Below are 17,341 nucleotides of genomic sequence, written 5' to 3' on the forward strand. Positions count from 1 at the left end.
GTTTCCACTGCCTGGACCGTTCTGAGGTAATCCGATAGTGAAATAATCCCCTTGGGAGGCATAGGGGTTGTTATGTAGGCCTCTTCTGAAAGCTAATGAGCATCTGGCCAGGTTCCTTTACAGGAAAGAAAATAACGGCCACCACATTGCCCACAGGCCACACGCCACCCAGGCACTGGTCTGCTCCTTTGTAGCTGGGTGACAATTCTACAGAGGCCTTTTAGAGGAACTAATGGTTCAGAGTTGACTGTAGAGTAATCCAAGGACCTACAAGATTTAAAACAGCGATTTGTGGCCCACACTGCTGTCAAATACTGCCCTCTCGAGCTAAAATGGAATCTGGCAAATACAGTGAACCCAATGTTACCCATGCCGTACCGACCACACTTCAGGGACGCGGAGTCCTCTAGAAGAGCGGAAGTACCCTCTATTTTGGCACATGAACATAGAAAATCACTGAGAAGGGTTAAGGCTCCAAGCAAGCAGTCCTGCCTCTGGCCACATAACGTGGGAGGGCCACATGGGGGTGTTGTTTCTCCTCCTATCTTCTAACTTTGGGGGATGGGGCAGAGCCCTTTCATAGAGGATAGTAGAAAGGGGTTCAATAGGGTGGACCACAGCTAAAGCAGCCAGTATGGCAGTTCCATGCAGCCCTGAGTCCCTTTCCTGCACCCAGAATAACCAAGACACATATAAATTCTAGACTGTTTTCTTTCCTAGTAGGTCTGGGGCCAGAATCAGCTTACAGTTTTTACAGGTTCCGAATATCTGAGACTTTACCAGCTGAATCCATACTCTGAAAAACTGTAAATACAACAAAATCTAAACTTCTTGAACATGACAGCACTCCCACAGTTTTGAATTTTATAGCCTTTCTATCCCAGGTTATGGGATGTTCTGCTGTACTGTTCTATTCTAGGGGTGCCAAAGCATTTCAACATATAGAATATATATGCAAACAAAGTCCCACAGTCCTAATTTCATCCCCAAATTTTGCTACTGAGAATAATCATGAATGAAGGGGATACTTGGGACTATTAAGAGGTGTCAGAAGAAACATCTTTGCGTCAATGGGAAGGCTCCTGCACCGTGGTTGTATTGGCTAACAAATCTAAACACAAGCTAAGTGTGAAAATTACACACAGACACATGTGAATGTAGACTAGTGAGTTGTGAACAAAGCTTGTGAGCTCCAGGGACACAAGCCTTCTGACTCAGGTGTTTTACAAACGAGTATCCCTTCTCCAAATCACATCGGGTCTGACAGGTTTGGGTTTTTGTCTGTTTCAGATTCTGGAATATCTGCACACATGTATTTTGGAGACAGGACACATGCCTGGACACAAAATAAATCCATTCATTTCATCTGCACCATATGTACAGCACCTTGAGGCAATTTTACATAATATTTTCAATGTTGTATGCAGTTTCCAGAGTGTGGAATTTTCCTTCCGTGCATGTATGTGTACATACCGCCCCCACACATATACAAAATCAAATAACTCTTTTTTTATTTAAGGCAAAACTTGGTTGCATGTCAACATAACACCACATATCAAATTTAAGTTCCCTGCAAGAGCCCTAAGTGCTCTTAGCTACTGAGTGATTGCTCCAGGCCAAGTGTTAGCCACTGAGTAGCTAGAACTTCAGATTTTCAGATGAGGGATGCTGGACCTGTATTTAAGTAATATAAGTTGCTGCCATCGAATGAGACAAAGTGTTCAGTACCTCACGTCCCATGAATATATTATTTTTTTAATTTTGAAAGTAAACAAAGAATATAAAATAGTCATTAATATTTCTTGATACCAAGCTGTGTTCCACAAAGACTCTGAGAAATTACTTTTGCACAAACAAAACATGTATCACTTACATTTTACAAATGCAAGATATGAAGAAATAAATCCCATACCTTAGGATTGAGCTTTGTAAGGTCATATCTCTTCTCTGAAAGATTTAATACCTACAAAGGGAAAAAAACAATTTTAGACAATGCATGGTTCCCAGAGAAGAAAGAAAATAGACAACTGCATTCAAACAGTTGTCCCTGAGGATCAAGGCCCAAAAGGGACAGAAATGCACAGATGCGCGTGTAATCACAGGACACAAAGCAAGATGCAGATGGCATCTGAACCTCTGTAAATCCTGAGCTTGCCTTTTATAGCCAACATGAGCATTTCTGTTAGCTAAAATGGACGCGGTGAACACTTCTCCTTTTCGTTATTTTGTTGTTTGTTTGTTTATCTGCAAACATTCTAAAACCTAAGGCCTTCCTGGCCTGCTCCACACAAGGGGGCAGGGAGTAATCCGTTCCTCTGTAGAGGAGCCAGGTATGGAAAAGCCTCAGCTGGAGACTCGTCACTAACACACCACAGCTACCTGTGGAATCGAGTCCAACAAAAGACCACCTGTGCCCTCATAGGATGCAGGGTTCCTCCTTACCTCCGGGGCCCACTAGGTGTCAGCGCCACTCATGCCCTGCTTGAATCATTAGCACTCAGCTGCCCTTCCCTGGAGGGCACAGAACACCACGACCTGACCGGCTCCCTCACTCTGGGGGGCCTTCCATAAAAAGTTGGTGGGTTGGGAAGGCCCTCCACAGTCTCTTTGGGAAAGGTGACGGGGAAGGTACTGGTCTGGGTACAGCTTCCCACTGGAGGAGCCCTGGTCCTGAAGAGGCGGCAGTGTGATGGCAGAGGCAGCTAGCTCTGGAGGGGTCTCATGAAAGGCGTGGCCATCCTGGGGGCTAGGATGTTACTCCCCTGTGCACAACCAGGTTGGGCCTCAGGGAGTGCAAGGGCAGGAAGAGGTCATAGGCAGTTCATGCAGAGACTATCCTGGAAACTACAGCCGGTCCCCATTGAGCCTAACCCTGAGTCAAGCCGTGGGAGAGGGCTGCTAAGGGTGACAATAACCTCCTTGTTGGCTTTGTAAGATTAGCTCTCGGGAGATAAGGCGGCAGCATGAGAGAAGGTGCTAGAAGCTGTCGTGTAATCTAAGCAGTGATTACAGCAGCAGAAAGAGGCTCTGTGGGGCAGGCGGCCCTGGAAGAGAACACGGCCAATCAGAGAGAGGACCGTGAGAAGCCATCCTTTTACTTCTCCTCCAATATGGTCCCCCTCAGAGTACACATATTGTGAAATCAGGCTACCGTTGCTTGCCCCCAGGACCACCCATGTTTGTTGAACAACCACCCTCTTCCCTTTCCAATATACTAGACAGCAGGAGGGGACAGGGCTGCTTCCTGACACCAGGGAGACCACCTGGCATTAGCCAGGGGTAACTGACTGGGAATACCTACAGTCTCAGAAGCCAGTCTTCCTGATGAGACGGTCATCATCAGTGCAGGACAGTGGCAACAGCCACCCCTATAGTCAGCGGTCACAGCCCGCGACACAATCAATAAGAGCAAAGCTTACAGTGGAAGGGCAGAGCGGATGGCCCACCCCCACTTCCTAGACTCGCGAGTCAGGGTCCAGAACCTGTAAGCAAGGCATATGACATAGCTGGCCCTCGCATGCGCCCTTTCAAGAATGCCCACCTAGAGGCCCTCTGTCACGCTGTGGCTGTCCGGCCCACTCACCAGATAGTTGTCTCCATGCTTAGACTTGAGCATGCGCGTGACTTCCTGCAGGCTGTGCAAGTAGGACTCCTCTGAGCAACTGGCAGGGAAGGACACCGCGATGATACGCTCTGTGACATAGGTAAGGTCCAGTTCATGGCTGTCCTCCATGGCTGGACTCAGGACCAGGGGCCTGCGAGACATGAGAAGGCAGGGAGTCAAAGGATAACGAGAAAAGGGGCGAAGACTCAGCCGCTGGGATTTTCAGGAGCTGGGAACAGCAGTTTCCTGGGAGTCCATATATACGGTTCTCCTATGCACTGGGGTACGTAGTATCTATTGCAGGCCAACACTGAGCAGGTACAAGGCCCTAACTACTGGGAAGATGCACAGAAGAAGCACGGAGAAGAGTGCAGGCACATGGGCAGAAAACATGTGGGTACACAGGGAGGCATATCGGGCTCCACCGTGTGCCCAGACTGGCTCTTGGAAAAGGAGCACAGCCCTGACTCCAAGGTTTCAAGGTTCGCAAGAAGCAGCTAAAGGAAGCAAACCTCAGACAACAAGGACGGTGTACGCAGAGCCCAGAGACAATTAGAGAAGCCAGTAGCCGCCCTGCCTACATGCTGCTACTCCTGGGGACAGAGGCTAGTGAAGTAGAAAGGACAAACTGTGGGGAGAAAGGGGGTTTGTGCAAGAAGCCTAGCAATGAGGCTAGAACCAGCCCTGGAAGGAGGATGAGAGTGGCGGCCTGCTCCCCACAGGCTCTTTGGGGAGAGCCCCAGGTGAACAGGATGCAGCATGGGCCTGCATGCAGGATACAAAGGGGATCCAAGGGACATGGCAGAGTACTAAACCCAAGAGAAACACTAAGTGAAATCAGAGCAGGGTCATCTGTGACCTCACTGCCACCAATCCCAGCCTGCTTGCCTGGGTTTGTTTTTCCTACTTTCCTTGGCTTTGAGGGCAAAAAAAAAAAAGATCAAAAACATGAGAAAATGGTTCAGTACACCTTCATGCACCCATCCGTCCATCAAACCACCAGACTTTGGCCAGTTTTGTCCCTATTCACCCTTCATAATCACCAGCACCCTGCAATCTCCACCCAACACTCGCCAGTTTCTTTCTGTCCAGAAGTTCACTCTACTCTTGCAACTACTTTTAAGCAAGCCTAGTTATTTTTCACTGTAAAACATTCCAATAGTGTCAGGCATAGCAGGACACGTCTTTAATCCCAGCACTCGGGAAACAAGCGCAGGTCGATCTCTGTGAGTTCTTAGCCAGCCCGGTTTACATAGGACTTCCAGGCCAGCCAGGCCGCCCAGTGAGAGCTTGTCTCAGACAGATAGACAGACAGACAGACAGACAGACAGACAGACAGACAGACAGACGACACCAGGAAAACCGTTATAGTATAGATTTCTAGAAGACTTATTATTATCAAATAATCTATACCATTTTCATTTTTAAGAGTAGAAACAAGCATTCAATACCATTGATTTTTTTTTTTTACAGTTGGCTTATCTAAGCATTTTCAGAGATTTTTTTCTTTTCCATCTTATAGTTTTAAACACAGACATAAGAGTTTTGATTATTTTTTAAATTAAACACTAATAATAATAACAACAGTAATAGTGATGATGATGATAATGTGACCTTTTGGCCACCTCAGACCACAAGGAGGTGCCTCCCAGAGGTTCTGCACGCTGACTGGGCTGAAGGCCACCTCTTCTGGGCCCTGATAGCAAGTGGCTGATCCCTGGGTTATGCCAACCTTACTACAGACATCAAACAATTAGATGTCAGCAATGTCACTGTCTACCAAAAGACAATCACAGATGCTTCCACAACATAAAATCAAGAGATAGTTATAAAGAACATGTTTTACTTTTGCTAATTAAATCTTAAAGCATTAGCTGGGGGAGGGCTGGTGTGCTCAGTGAAAGAGCACTTGCCTACCATGAACCAGGCTATGGGTCTAACACCTCACATGCCTCCAAAAAACATCACGATTACTACAAAATAAATAATGGAATATTCTAGTCTCCTCTCTGGTGATCACCCCCAAACCAGGGCCAGGAACATAGGAATGAGCTTCTTTCCCAGGGAACACTCACCTTGAAGGCTTGTCACAGCGGACTGCAGCAGGTGGGGTGGAACTCTCGGGAGCCTGCAAATATCAAAACACGAATCCTTCTGAGATTTCCTTACACACCAACCCATATGGCACTTAAGACCAACCACCCAGCCTTGCTGCCGCCGCCGCCACCACCACCAGGAGGAAAAATGACAGCTGCCCCACGGCTTAATCATCAATGGTAAGCAAACACTGTCACCTCCACCCCCCCTTATCACCCAGGAAGGTGTGCAGCATATCAGAGCATTTCAGCTTGCCCCATGGCACAATTCCGCAGACGGGCAGCAGGCAGGGCATGGTGAGACCGCGCCCCCTCCAGGACTGGGCGGCCACAAACTCAACACGTACAGAAGACCATTCACATCAATGTCAGCCATGGTGGCTAATCATAAATGTGTGGCAGCAACTTTCAGGGGTGCTAAATCTAAACGTATTCCGACAACGAGAAAAACCCTCAGGTTCTAATTCCTGTTGACAGTAGGTATATAAGGGCCGTGTTACACGCCTAGGTCACACAGACGCCTAGGCAGCACCATGGCACTCCAAAGTACTCTTCCTGCCCCATTCCTGGTGGCACTGGGTGACACTGTACTAAGAGGCCGAGAGCCTGTTTGGGGAGCAGAGCCCTATGAATAATCAGAAGCATCAGACACCCCCAATTCTAATTTATACCTTGGCCCCCTCCACTCAGAGTGATTGTGGGGACAGAAAGTAAACAGTACAAATAGGTCAAGAAAACTGTTCTCCCAAAATCACCCCCACTCAAAGCCTCCCGGGAAACCTGAAACCCCAAATAGGAAACCCCGCCTCTGAAGCAGAAGCCGGAATCGACCCCGTGTTGGACTTGAAGGTTCCCAGAGCATTCAAGTGGCTGTGTTCCACAGCACCATCTCCCTAGGCTCTTGGAAGCAGCTTCCCTCATTTATCAGATGACAGAGCCAGGCCCCACCCCTCTCCCAGGCCCTTTGGGGGGTCACTGGTATGATCCGTGTCACAGCTTGGAAATCTGTCTAGCCCCAAGTGACCATAGCCTTCATTGCTTGCTCCCAGTCGGGGGAGTCCTTCTGTCTCCAGAAGTTCCCCTGTGGCTTCCCAAACCACTCTTGTACCCTTGAATCTGTGAAAGACTCCGGGGAGGGCCAGAAGTCCCACAGAAGGCAGGAACTGAACTCGGGGCTCAGACTACTAGATGCTCTCAGGACAGAATTTGTATTTATTAGAATGTAACAAAACAGAAACTTCTAAGAAGATTTTGCACAAGTGTTGCTGAGTGTAAACTGAGTCCTGCGAGTGGATATGACAAGCACTTAGGACCCACAGTTCTAACCGAGAGTGTGTGGCACGAGACATGCAGACAGCGCTTACATAACTGCCAAGGGCGAACAGCAAAGAAAGAACTGTGACCAGGAAACTGCACAGCTCTGCAGGTGCTGTGGATGCTCTACAACTGAAATGCATCCTAGGTAGATGATGGACAACATCCTGCTCAAGCGCCTGACCTCACTGGTGTACAAGGGGAACAGGTGCTCCTCCGCTAGTAGTGGGGCGGAGTCCCGAGAAACCCACCCAGAGTGGAAAATACCATAAAACAAAACTGAGTTTAGGGGTTGGAAAGATGGCTCAGCAGTTCAGAGAGCTTTCTATTCTTCCGGACGACCTTTAGTTCCCAGCACCTGCACTGCGCAATTCACAACTCCAACTCCAGCTGCAGGGACTCTGGAACCCTCTTCTGGCCTCTGTGGCATCTGTACATGCATGGCCTACACACAAAAAGACTCATACACACAAACGTGTACACACACACACACACACACATTAAAATTTAACTAATAACTTTTTAAATAAGCTTAACACATCTAATCTGGAGAATAGCCTGGCAGCAACACCTAGAGGTCACCAAGTCCCCTTGTGATCACATGGCTGACCAGAGCAGAGCTGACTACCACTGCGAATCTTAGAGATACACTATACAGCACAAGTCCAGGAAAAGTGGACTTCAAATCCACTAGGTTTCCATTTAATGCTCATCCGTTTCCAACCATTCCAGCAGGGAGGAGCTCATCACTTTCCCGCCATGGGGGTGGGGTGGGGCTCAAGTTCAATCATATAAATCAGGATCGTTTGCTGTGGGATAACGCTCTTGTATACTGTAAAGATTTGTCACTTATATTAGTTTAATAAAATGCTGATTGGCCAGTAGCCAGGCAGGAAGTATAGGCAGGGCAACCAGCCTAGAATGGCAGAGATGCATGGCCACCCAGACACAGAGGAAGCAAGGTGAGAATGCCTTACTGAGAAAAGGTACCAAGCCACATGACTAGACATAGATAAAATTATGGGTTGATTTAAGAGATAGTTAATAACAAGCTTGAACTAGTAGGCCAAACGGTTTATAATTAATATAAGCCTCTGTGTGCTTCTTTGGGACTGAATGGCTATGGGACCAGGTGGGACAGAAACTTTCTGAATCTCTCACACAACAGACACCCACACCCATGCAGACGCAGGTTGGATGCTGAATGCAGGCTGGAAGAGAAGCAGTTTCTTTCTGGAAAACAGTTATGCACTATTTCCCTCTTATATCTCCACAGATTCATCTTTTGTCTATTTGTCTTGCTCCATTTTCTACTAAGAACACAGAGGACATCCAAGCAGGGAGAAAGCCACCATGCCTGCATTCAGCTTGGGGACACTGCCAGCCTCAGGTGTGACATCTAGGCCTCTCCCTACCACCCAAAGGGCTGCTCCCTGTCGTTCATTCCCAATGAGACAATGGAAGGAGCCACAAAAGGTGGATCTGAGGCTCTTGGACCTGGAGTGAGAACCCCACCAATGTGCAGTTGCTCACACGCAAACCTGGCTGAGAGACTATGGAGTCCTCAAGAGCAGCCCTGAACCTCCCTTGCAGCTGTGATCCAGACACATGGCCTGCACCTGCTGCCCAGGACCATCCCACCACCCTTACAAGCATAGGGTCGCCACCACAGGGAGTTTCCTGAGATGGATGCCCCTCCCTTTGGACTCCATACCAGTCCCAGTGGATAATCAAAATCACTGATACTGGGACAGGGTCTTGTCATGTTTCCAGGTAACGTGGTGATTGTATCCACCACCCTACAGGAAGGCAGCACCGCCCTGCTGGAGGATGGCATCACTTCATAACTGCAGAATAAATGTATGAATGAAGGCTCGGTACCAGGACTCTGGCTCTGGAGCTGCCATAGGCCTGGGCTCAGTCACTGTCCTCAGCTTCGGTTTCTTCTGTGCCAAGGGTAGGTTTGAGGGCTCTGCTCCATTCATCCACATAAAGCCATTAGCCTCAGTTGCTAGCAAAAAGACCAGGAGCCTCAGTGAAAACACGAGCTAGATTCCTCACTGCTTCTCCTGTGATGCAGCAAACAGAATGCAGAAGCAAGCTCTCCAAGAAAGCAGAGAAAAAAAAAACAACACAGAAGCCCTAAGAGAGGAAGACTAAAGTTACAGCACCTCTGACCGACTTCTGCTTACTGGAACCAGGAAGGGCTCAGTGCCAACAAAATGTCCAATTTATAGCAAAAAGAAAAAAATGCTCCGTGTTCAAATGTTCAAGAGGTCTCTGAGTAAAAAATGTCACGGGTTGACCTATGTTGTCCAGTGATGATAGACGAAGCTGCCCTGGCCTCTACACCTGACCATACCAATACCCCAGGCTGCTCACTTAGGGGCACCAGACTGGAACGCAGGTTGTGGTCTGAGTATGACTTGTCCTCACCAAGACTCAGGCTGAGATGAATCCTTGCTTAAGTTTCTTCAGGAGGGATCTTTACCCTGTCTTCATTTGTGACTAAGACGTTCACAGATTCATGCGCTTACAGGCCAGCTTCAATGGGTCTGCCACAAGAACCCCTTTACTGCTGCCTGTTCTTGGGCTCCTCTTGCCACGTGACACCCTCTGCCACTGCGAGACTCTGCAGAGACCCTACCAGCAAGCAGGCCTGTCAGGCCCATGGAGTAGCAGCTGGTCCTTGACACTGTGAACTCGGCAATCCAAGTTCGAGGTGGAATCTCAGAGAGACCTTTCAAAAGTAGTTCCTTACTAGACAGCCCTTTAGCCTGGGCCTCTCCATCCCTAGTACCATGAACTAAATAAATAGCCTAAATAAATATCCATTCCAGGAATGAAGAGATGGCTCAGCAGTTAAGAATGCTTGCTGCTCTTGGAGAGGACCTGGCTCTAATTCCCAGCACCCACATGGCAGCCACAACCACCTGCAACTCCTGTTCCAGGAGAGTTGAGGGCCTCTGCGGGCACCACACATACATGATGTGTACAAACATGCATGCAGGCAAAATGTGTACACATAAAATAAAGTAATTCTTGAATAAAATTCAAAAATTAAACAAGTGTTTGTTCTCTATAAATTACCTAGGTGGTGGTATTTGGTCACACATAGCAACAAAATCAGACTAAAACACCCCCCCCCCGCACCCAATTTCTCTAAGCACCCCGGATAGGTTTCAGAATTTAAATCATACCATTGACCATGAGTCACACCCCACAGCCTTGTAGTTTATCAAAAAACACAATGAGGTTCGCTGGCCAAACCACTTCGCTCTCCCACTAAACTTGATTTAAAGTTTACACCCACATGGAGAATGTGTGACGGTTAGAGGCTGGCACTGGAGCCAGGCGTGGTGGGCAGGCCTGGAATCCCGGGTCTGGCAAGGTTGGGCGGGATCTGCTGAGGTCAGCCTGGGATAAAGAATGAGTTACAGGCCAACAAGAACTGTGACTGAGACCACCCCTCACCACTACCACTACCACCCCATCCCCAAAAGATGACATGTGTGGTAGGTGTCACCCTCCCTGGTATGAAAAGGCTAGAAGAAAGGATGCCGACTCTCTAGATGTGAGGGTATCCGTGAGGACCCAGGCCCCAAGCACACTGGAGTGGGGAAGATGTCTGAGGCAGACTTTTCTACTCCAGCATCTATGGATCCATTTTGATGTCACACACACTGACCACATGACACAGTCATTGCTCACAATCGGAAATCTTGCACATCACAGCTACTGATAATTCTGCTAACTGATAACTGAATGACTTCAGAGGATGATGCCAAGAGAAAGAGGCTATTTATTATACCATCCCCCAACCCGCAAGTTCAACCTGAGTTGAGCTACATAGATGCTAACTTCTTAAAATGTCCAATGACTTGAGGTGCCTCCCACGGGAACTCACCCCAATGCATGAAGGAGCATCTTCCATCACGTCTATCTGAGGGAATGTGTTAGGAAGGAGGGGATCAGCCTGGCCCCATCCAATTCTAATCTAGTTCTCAAATACTTCTGGGCCATCATCTGTGGTTACAGAGAGCTCAATGCCCTCGAGCACCCCAAGCTCCAGTCCTGTGTGTGCTGGCTGCTTGCCTCCCACTGGCAACTCAACCCAGGCCATACTCAGCAGTTCCTGGAGCCCAGATCAAAACGTTTACAAAGTCACCACCAGCCTCGTGTTCCACATCAACGTGTGAAGGTTCTATGCCTAGAGTTGCACAGGGAAGCTGCAGTCATACCCCACTGGGTATCGCTGTCCTAAAGACATGCGTGGTGAGGTCACTTGCTCTGGCTGCCACTCTGTCCCCAGAAACTTCCTGACCATGAGCCCAGTGCTGGCAATGACCAGATCTCCCACAAGAGGAGCGCACAGGACTTCCTGCCTCAGGTGGGAGCTCCCAGGGTCTGCGGCCCTTATCACTCTCACCCTCTTGGCAAGTACTTAGCACAGTAGCCACTGTCCACGAGTGCAGAGGGAAGGAAGAGTGGGGGAGGTGAGGCAGGATCCATGGGGAAGTCTAGCCTGTGCCAGGCAGCCTTGCCAAAGCCGCCCATTTCCGGCTGCTCTGTCCTTCACTGCATTCTCCACGCAGAGCTCCGGTGCTCATCCTGGCCTAACCATTCTGCTCACCACTATCTTCTCATAAAACTGGGAAAGCACTTGGGAGCCAGGCTAGCCCAGACACCCACAAATGATATACAAAGAAGAACGGGATAAAAATTTAACCTGAGCATTCGTAATTTCTTTTAGGAGGCTGGAGAGGCAGCGCAGCAGTTAAGTGTGCTTTCTGTTAACCCAGGACCTAAATTCAATAGACACATCAGGCAGCCTGCAACTCCAGTCTCAGGGGGTCCATTGTCCTCTCCTGGCCTCTGTAGGTTAACTATACATAGTAACACATAAACACCCATGGACATGCACATCTGTACACACACACACACACACACACACACACACACACACACTTTAAAAATATATATTTCTTAAAGTAATTCAAACTAACATCTTCTGTTAAAGGTGGTATTTCTTATCGTGTGAAGTAGAAGCAGCGTCATTCCAGGCAGAACAGGTACCTTGTGAGTACCTTGTTCTCAAGAGAGGACAGTGGCCTTGTGAGTCATGAGATGCTGTGTGGACACTTCACCGGATCTGTACATGCTACATATGTGTCAGGTAAGACAGAAACACAAGACAGATGGCACAGAAGCAAAGACATCTGCTATAGGATAAACTACCAGTCCCACCTTCACAGACACAGACTCCACAAGGGTCCATTAGGGTCCCTGTAGCCCGAGGAAAGTCCCTCTGGCCACACTGCTATGACCCCCTCCCAAGGCTGTGCCAAACCAAACCTCACTTGGGGTTAGGAATCCACACAGAGCCTGGTGGGACAAACAGTTGGTCACAGAAAGACCGCCTGCCCAGTGAACTGGCCATTGCTCTATGCTACACTGTGGCATCCTACAGTGCTGTCCCTAATGTATAACAACAATATAACATCCTGTAGAACACCAGCTGCAGTGAATGCTCGTTCCCCATGCACCCTGCCATAGCTCCCACACAAGGCCGGAAAAGTGGCCACGTTAGTCGGCATGGCAGAGTGGAAAGACCTCAGTGATAGAGGAGGTTTTTTTCTGCAGGCTCAAACCATGGCTTCTGCCAGGAAGAGGTCTCAAATGTGGTGCAGACCTAGGGAGAGATGAACACACTCCTTGGAGGAAGAGGAGGGCTGTGTGTATACAGAGAGGGTGGTGGTGGTGGTGGCCAGAGTGGTGGCAGTGGCATTACTGCTAAGAAGAAGGCCATGAGAAAGGTGCCAGGGAACTGTCACCAAAATGTTTCCAGAATCATCTTCACCAGAAGTGCTTGTTGAACATGGTGCCAGACACCAGTTAGACACAAGGGCATACATGTTTGCTGAACACAGTGCCAGACACAAGCTAGACACAAGGACATGCATGCTTGCTGAACACCATGTCAGACACCAGCCAGACACAAGGACATACATAAGGCACATATATATCCACCCAACATCCCGTAGCCACAGGTGAACTAAGACTGAGGGCAAACAACGCCCCACTCACTCTGAAAGGAAACTTGAAGCTTCCCTGGGCATCCCATCCTCCAAGAAGGCCAAAACACACCAAGTCTGCAACCAGTGATGGCCTTTATAGATGAGGTCCCGGGATTTCACATACCCCAGCCCAACATGAGAACCTTTGGATGTACAAGGATTTGGCTTTGCTTTTTGTCTGTGGCAGACCTATGTCAAAGCAGAATCATGGGACAGTGGCACAATTTGGCACCAGGAAGCCCTGAGTGTGATAATACACCATCTCCCCATCGACCTGGTAGCTGTCGGACCATGGACGCAAACATGCATGAGCCCACATGGACTCATATGTGGACTGGGACAAAGACTCTCTTGACTACTGGCCCTTTCAAGGAAAAAAGACAAAGATGTATGCCCAGCACTTGCCTGATGCTACCATCGCAAGGCAACTGTTGTTTTTCCCTGGCTTCATGCTATACTGGGATGTGCCCAATGTCTCCCTCCCCAGAAATGCCACTGCTCAGGGTACGGCAAAACCAAGTTAAGAATCAAGATCCATGCTTGTGTTCAGCCCATACCCAGGGACCTTGCACCAGGAAGAGTACAACAACCATCAACTCCCTGCATCCACTGAAAGCACAAAACACCCATCAACGCATAGGATGAGGCGGTCTCAGACAGGTAGCCATCAAAGAAAGGTGAGCACCAACACTAGAGCATTTGGAGAGAGACCCCACAGCCACATAATATGTACACAATCTTGATGCTGTGCCGGTTCTGTTTGATTACTGATTGCTGTTACTTGGTCAACCGCACACGCTTTCTATAGCAACAAACACACTGGGATTTTCTGCAATCGCAGGTTCCATTGGTCTTGAGAGACACCCTATGGGAGGGGCACCTCTGTCTTTGAGGCTAGATTATCACCATATTTAGGACACTGGCATTCATGCAGAGCCATGGCTGTTGGGCAGTCTGTGTCTTGGTGGATGCTTAATGTCCTTCTTCAAATGGAACATCCGGGTGTTCTGAGAGCTTCTGTAAAAATTGGTGCTCAGAGAACACCCTGCAGTGCAAATGACACAGCAGCCAGGCCAGGAAGGTATCCACAAGAACAGCAGCACAGCCTAGGCAACCGTGCATCTCACCACACTGCTCACCTATACCAAGCCCTGGAGACTGAGTCCCGTGCAACCCTGAGTATCCTTCAATGCACAGCCATCCAGGACAATACCCTCTGCTCCCCACGGGTCTGCCTGTAACAGCTGCCCTCAGGATGGGGAGCTGCACTCCATCAATTCCTGGCTGAATGAGCATAGGACCCAGGCACAGAGGCTAGGAAACAACAGAACGAGTGGGGAGAACTATTCCTGCAGAATTACCATGGGGTCAGGGTCTGCATCTGAAGCTGTGCAACCCAGAACACGGGCCTCACCATCTTCATGCTCAGGCTCCTCATCCATACAATGGATTATTAATGACAATGATCTTCTCAAGTGATGTCCTTCCTGTCAAGTATCAAAACAGTGTGGCCTGCTGCATCCTCCTAATGGTGCCTGGCACAGAGTAAATAAACCCATGACTGCCGAATCCAGTAAGGTTTTCTCTAGGAATGTAGCAATGCCCCCCAGAAAAAAGAGAAGGTCTCTAGAAAAAGGCTCAGTGAGCAGGCACCCTCCTGGGAAGGGAAGACCAGGGAGTGACAGCAGGGGCTGTGAAGGAGTCTTGGGAGGGTACGATGGACTGCTGGGAGATCCACTGGGTAGAAGCTCACCTACCGCACATGACCAGCACTGGGCAGTTAAAGACGGTGTGTTCTAGTTCACGTCTGTGCACACTTAGAGCAAAGCATCGTTCACAGGTGAATGCCCTGTTGCCACAAGGCAAAGAGGAGCTACTCAGCATGGTCACTGGGGCACCAGTGAGCTGTCCCACCTGATGGTAGTCCCCAGTCACCCTGAGTGCCCACCTCAATACACTGCTTCTCCTACCCCAGGGCCTTTACACACTTTGTGCGTGGCCTCGGATGCTCTAAACCCACAAGTCCAAGTTTTACTGCTGACTCCAATGACTCTTTGGGGGGGGGGGGTCCTCATCCCATTGGCCACACACATCTTTCACAACCAAAGGATGCCTGGTCTCCCTGTTCTAACAGTCAGGGCTCTGCTTATATCTTCTCATTTAACACAGAAATTTATTACACTGACTGTGGCTACATGGAAATAACCAGCTGTGTGGATCTCTCTCTTTCTCTCTCTCTCTCTCTCTCTCTCTCTCTCTCTCTCTCTCTGTGTGTGTGTGTGTGGGGGGTCCATCCGTCCATCTGTCTGTCTACAGAATCCAGAACCCCATATGTATTAAACACTTTCCACCACTGGCCACGCATGCCCACCCCAACTGTGTCAGTTCCTTTCTGCACCCTGAATTTGCCTGCTGACATTAGCAGAAGCACTAAATGTGGTCCCGTGAGGCCTCTCAGCCTTTGGCCAGTGTCCCTCATGGACCCACCATTCACGCAGGATCTACAAAATAAAGAGGAAGCATACAGACCCCAATGTGTCCAGCCGCCCAGCCTCTCTAAGAGGTATGAAGACTGTCTGCTTTCACATTTCGGTCCCGGACATCAGGCAGCCCAACAGAGCTGCGTGACTCAGGTCAGTGTGCTGTGGCTACTGGGGGCTGGCTGCATGTTCCCCACCCTCCATCAGGCTGCCTCAAGACGATTCACTAGCCTCCTTTTGACCACCTTCCCATGCAGTGCAGTACCCCAGAACATAGGTCGTGACCCCTCTTTGCTGTGCTAAACCAAAGAGGCACCAACCAGAGCAGATATGGCAGATTCTCTCACAGTGCCAATGAGGGCTCGGGACAGCCGCACCCTGCTACATCTTCCACACAGAGTTAAGAAGACAGAAAGTTCTCTGCTTGATACCATGGGAGGAAATCTGAGCCAGGCTTGAGTGGGCAGCAAATAGCACATCTTAATAACACCAGGCCTCTGCACTGTTCCCAACAGCCCAGCCAGCACGGACAACGGGATGTGCATTTCTCCATGAAAAGGAACAATAGCAGCAATGGCCAGAAGTACCAGGAAATTGGCTATGCAGCTGGTGACAAGGCACAGACACAGTGCTGGGCTGTAGGTGGAGGGGGCTTATTCAGTGTCTGGACTGAGACATCTCACCACACCACAGCTGTTATCCCTTCCTAGTGAGGGCAGGAACGGCGGCCAGCATTTCCCAAAGGCCCCAGCGACACTCAGAATTAAGCCACCCGCCTTCTGACTTGTTATATGTAAGACACAGGATAGGGGGGCAAGCTCTGAAAGCCAAAGGGCTGTGTGAAGCCAGCTCTCCTACTTAACTAGCTGCCCAACCTTGCAGAAGTACCCCTCTGTGGTTTCTTCATTTGTTAAGGAAAGGAAGGGAAATCACGAGAGGGTGAAAACGGCACTTGCGGGGTGTTAAGTGCACAGTACCACTTTAATTAGCAGAAATAATAATTACACACAAGCTACAGACCCAGTCATTTCACTTGCATGCCCTTAGGTATTGGGCTCATGAAATGCCATTACCTGTATCTAGCTAGTAGAAGTTCACTGCAGAGCAGCCCTGACCCTAGTCTCCCCTTCGGAGGGAGAAGGAAAGCTCGGGGTGCAGGATGACTTACTGCTCCACTGCCGGTAAGACTCTCATGTCCATGTCCAGGAGCACACAAGAAGGAAGTTAACAGAATTAGCCAACTTCATTTTCTCCCCTCAGTATCCTCAACATGAGCAGCAATGGCAGAAAGTACCAGATAAAATACACTCGTTCAGAAGCTCCGCTCTGCCTCCGAGTTCAACTCCAAACATGCTGGGATTCATGTATGATCATAAGTAGCCCATTATTCCCAGTGATCTGGCCACAGCCAGAAGGCCTGTCTGGTCTACAGCCATATGGAACAGGAGTGCAGAGGAAGGCAGGCAAGTGTGGAGCAGGCCGGAGCAGGGAGACAGAGATGGACGTGTACACAAGCCAACATGATAGCCCACGTTCTCTCTGCACTGAATAACCTGGGGCTGGGGTACGGTTGGGAGAAGAGGGACAGCCAAGGACGGGAACTTACTGTGCTCCGTTGTGGGCTACTTCTCCTTCCTGGAGCAGCTGTTCTGACTGGCATCACTTCTGGTTCCTCCTGTCACTCTGTCAGTGCCCCTTCCCACGAAAGCCTCTGTCCCGAGCCTAGGGGAGGACACCAGAGTGGCCAGCAGGCAGGAGGTCCCTGCAAGT

At 49.3% G+C, this 17,341-nt stretch overlaps 1 protein-coding gene across 3 annotated transcripts in view; it reads right to left on the reverse strand.

The window, feature by feature from the left end:
• Tns3 (tensin 3) overlaps positions 1 to 17,341 on the reverse strand; it is a 230,020-nt gene that overhangs the window by 111,847 nt on the left and 100,832 nt on the right. For all 3 annotated transcript variants that reach the window (XM_038325227.1, XM_038325254.1, XM_038325246.1), the window contains 3 exons: positions 5,680 to 5,732; positions 3,584 to 3,755; positions 1,913 to 1,963 (listed from right to left, as the gene is read on the reverse strand). In XM_038325227.1, coding sequence (XP_038181155.1) covers positions 1,913 to 1,963; positions 3,584 to 3,733 — 201 coding nt within the window. In that variant the 5' untranslated portion in view covers positions 3,734 to 3,755; positions 5,680 to 5,732. The remainder of the gene's footprint in view (positions 1 to 1,912; positions 1,964 to 3,583; positions 3,756 to 5,679; positions 5,733 to 17,341) is intronic.

The sequence above is a fragment of the Arvicola amphibius genome, chromosome 1, assembly GCF_903992535.2.
Source record: "Arvicola amphibius chromosome 1, mArvAmp1.2, whole genome shotgun sequence".
Taxonomy (NCBI): Eukaryota; Metazoa; Chordata; class Mammalia; order Rodentia; family Cricetidae; genus Arvicola; species Arvicola amphibius.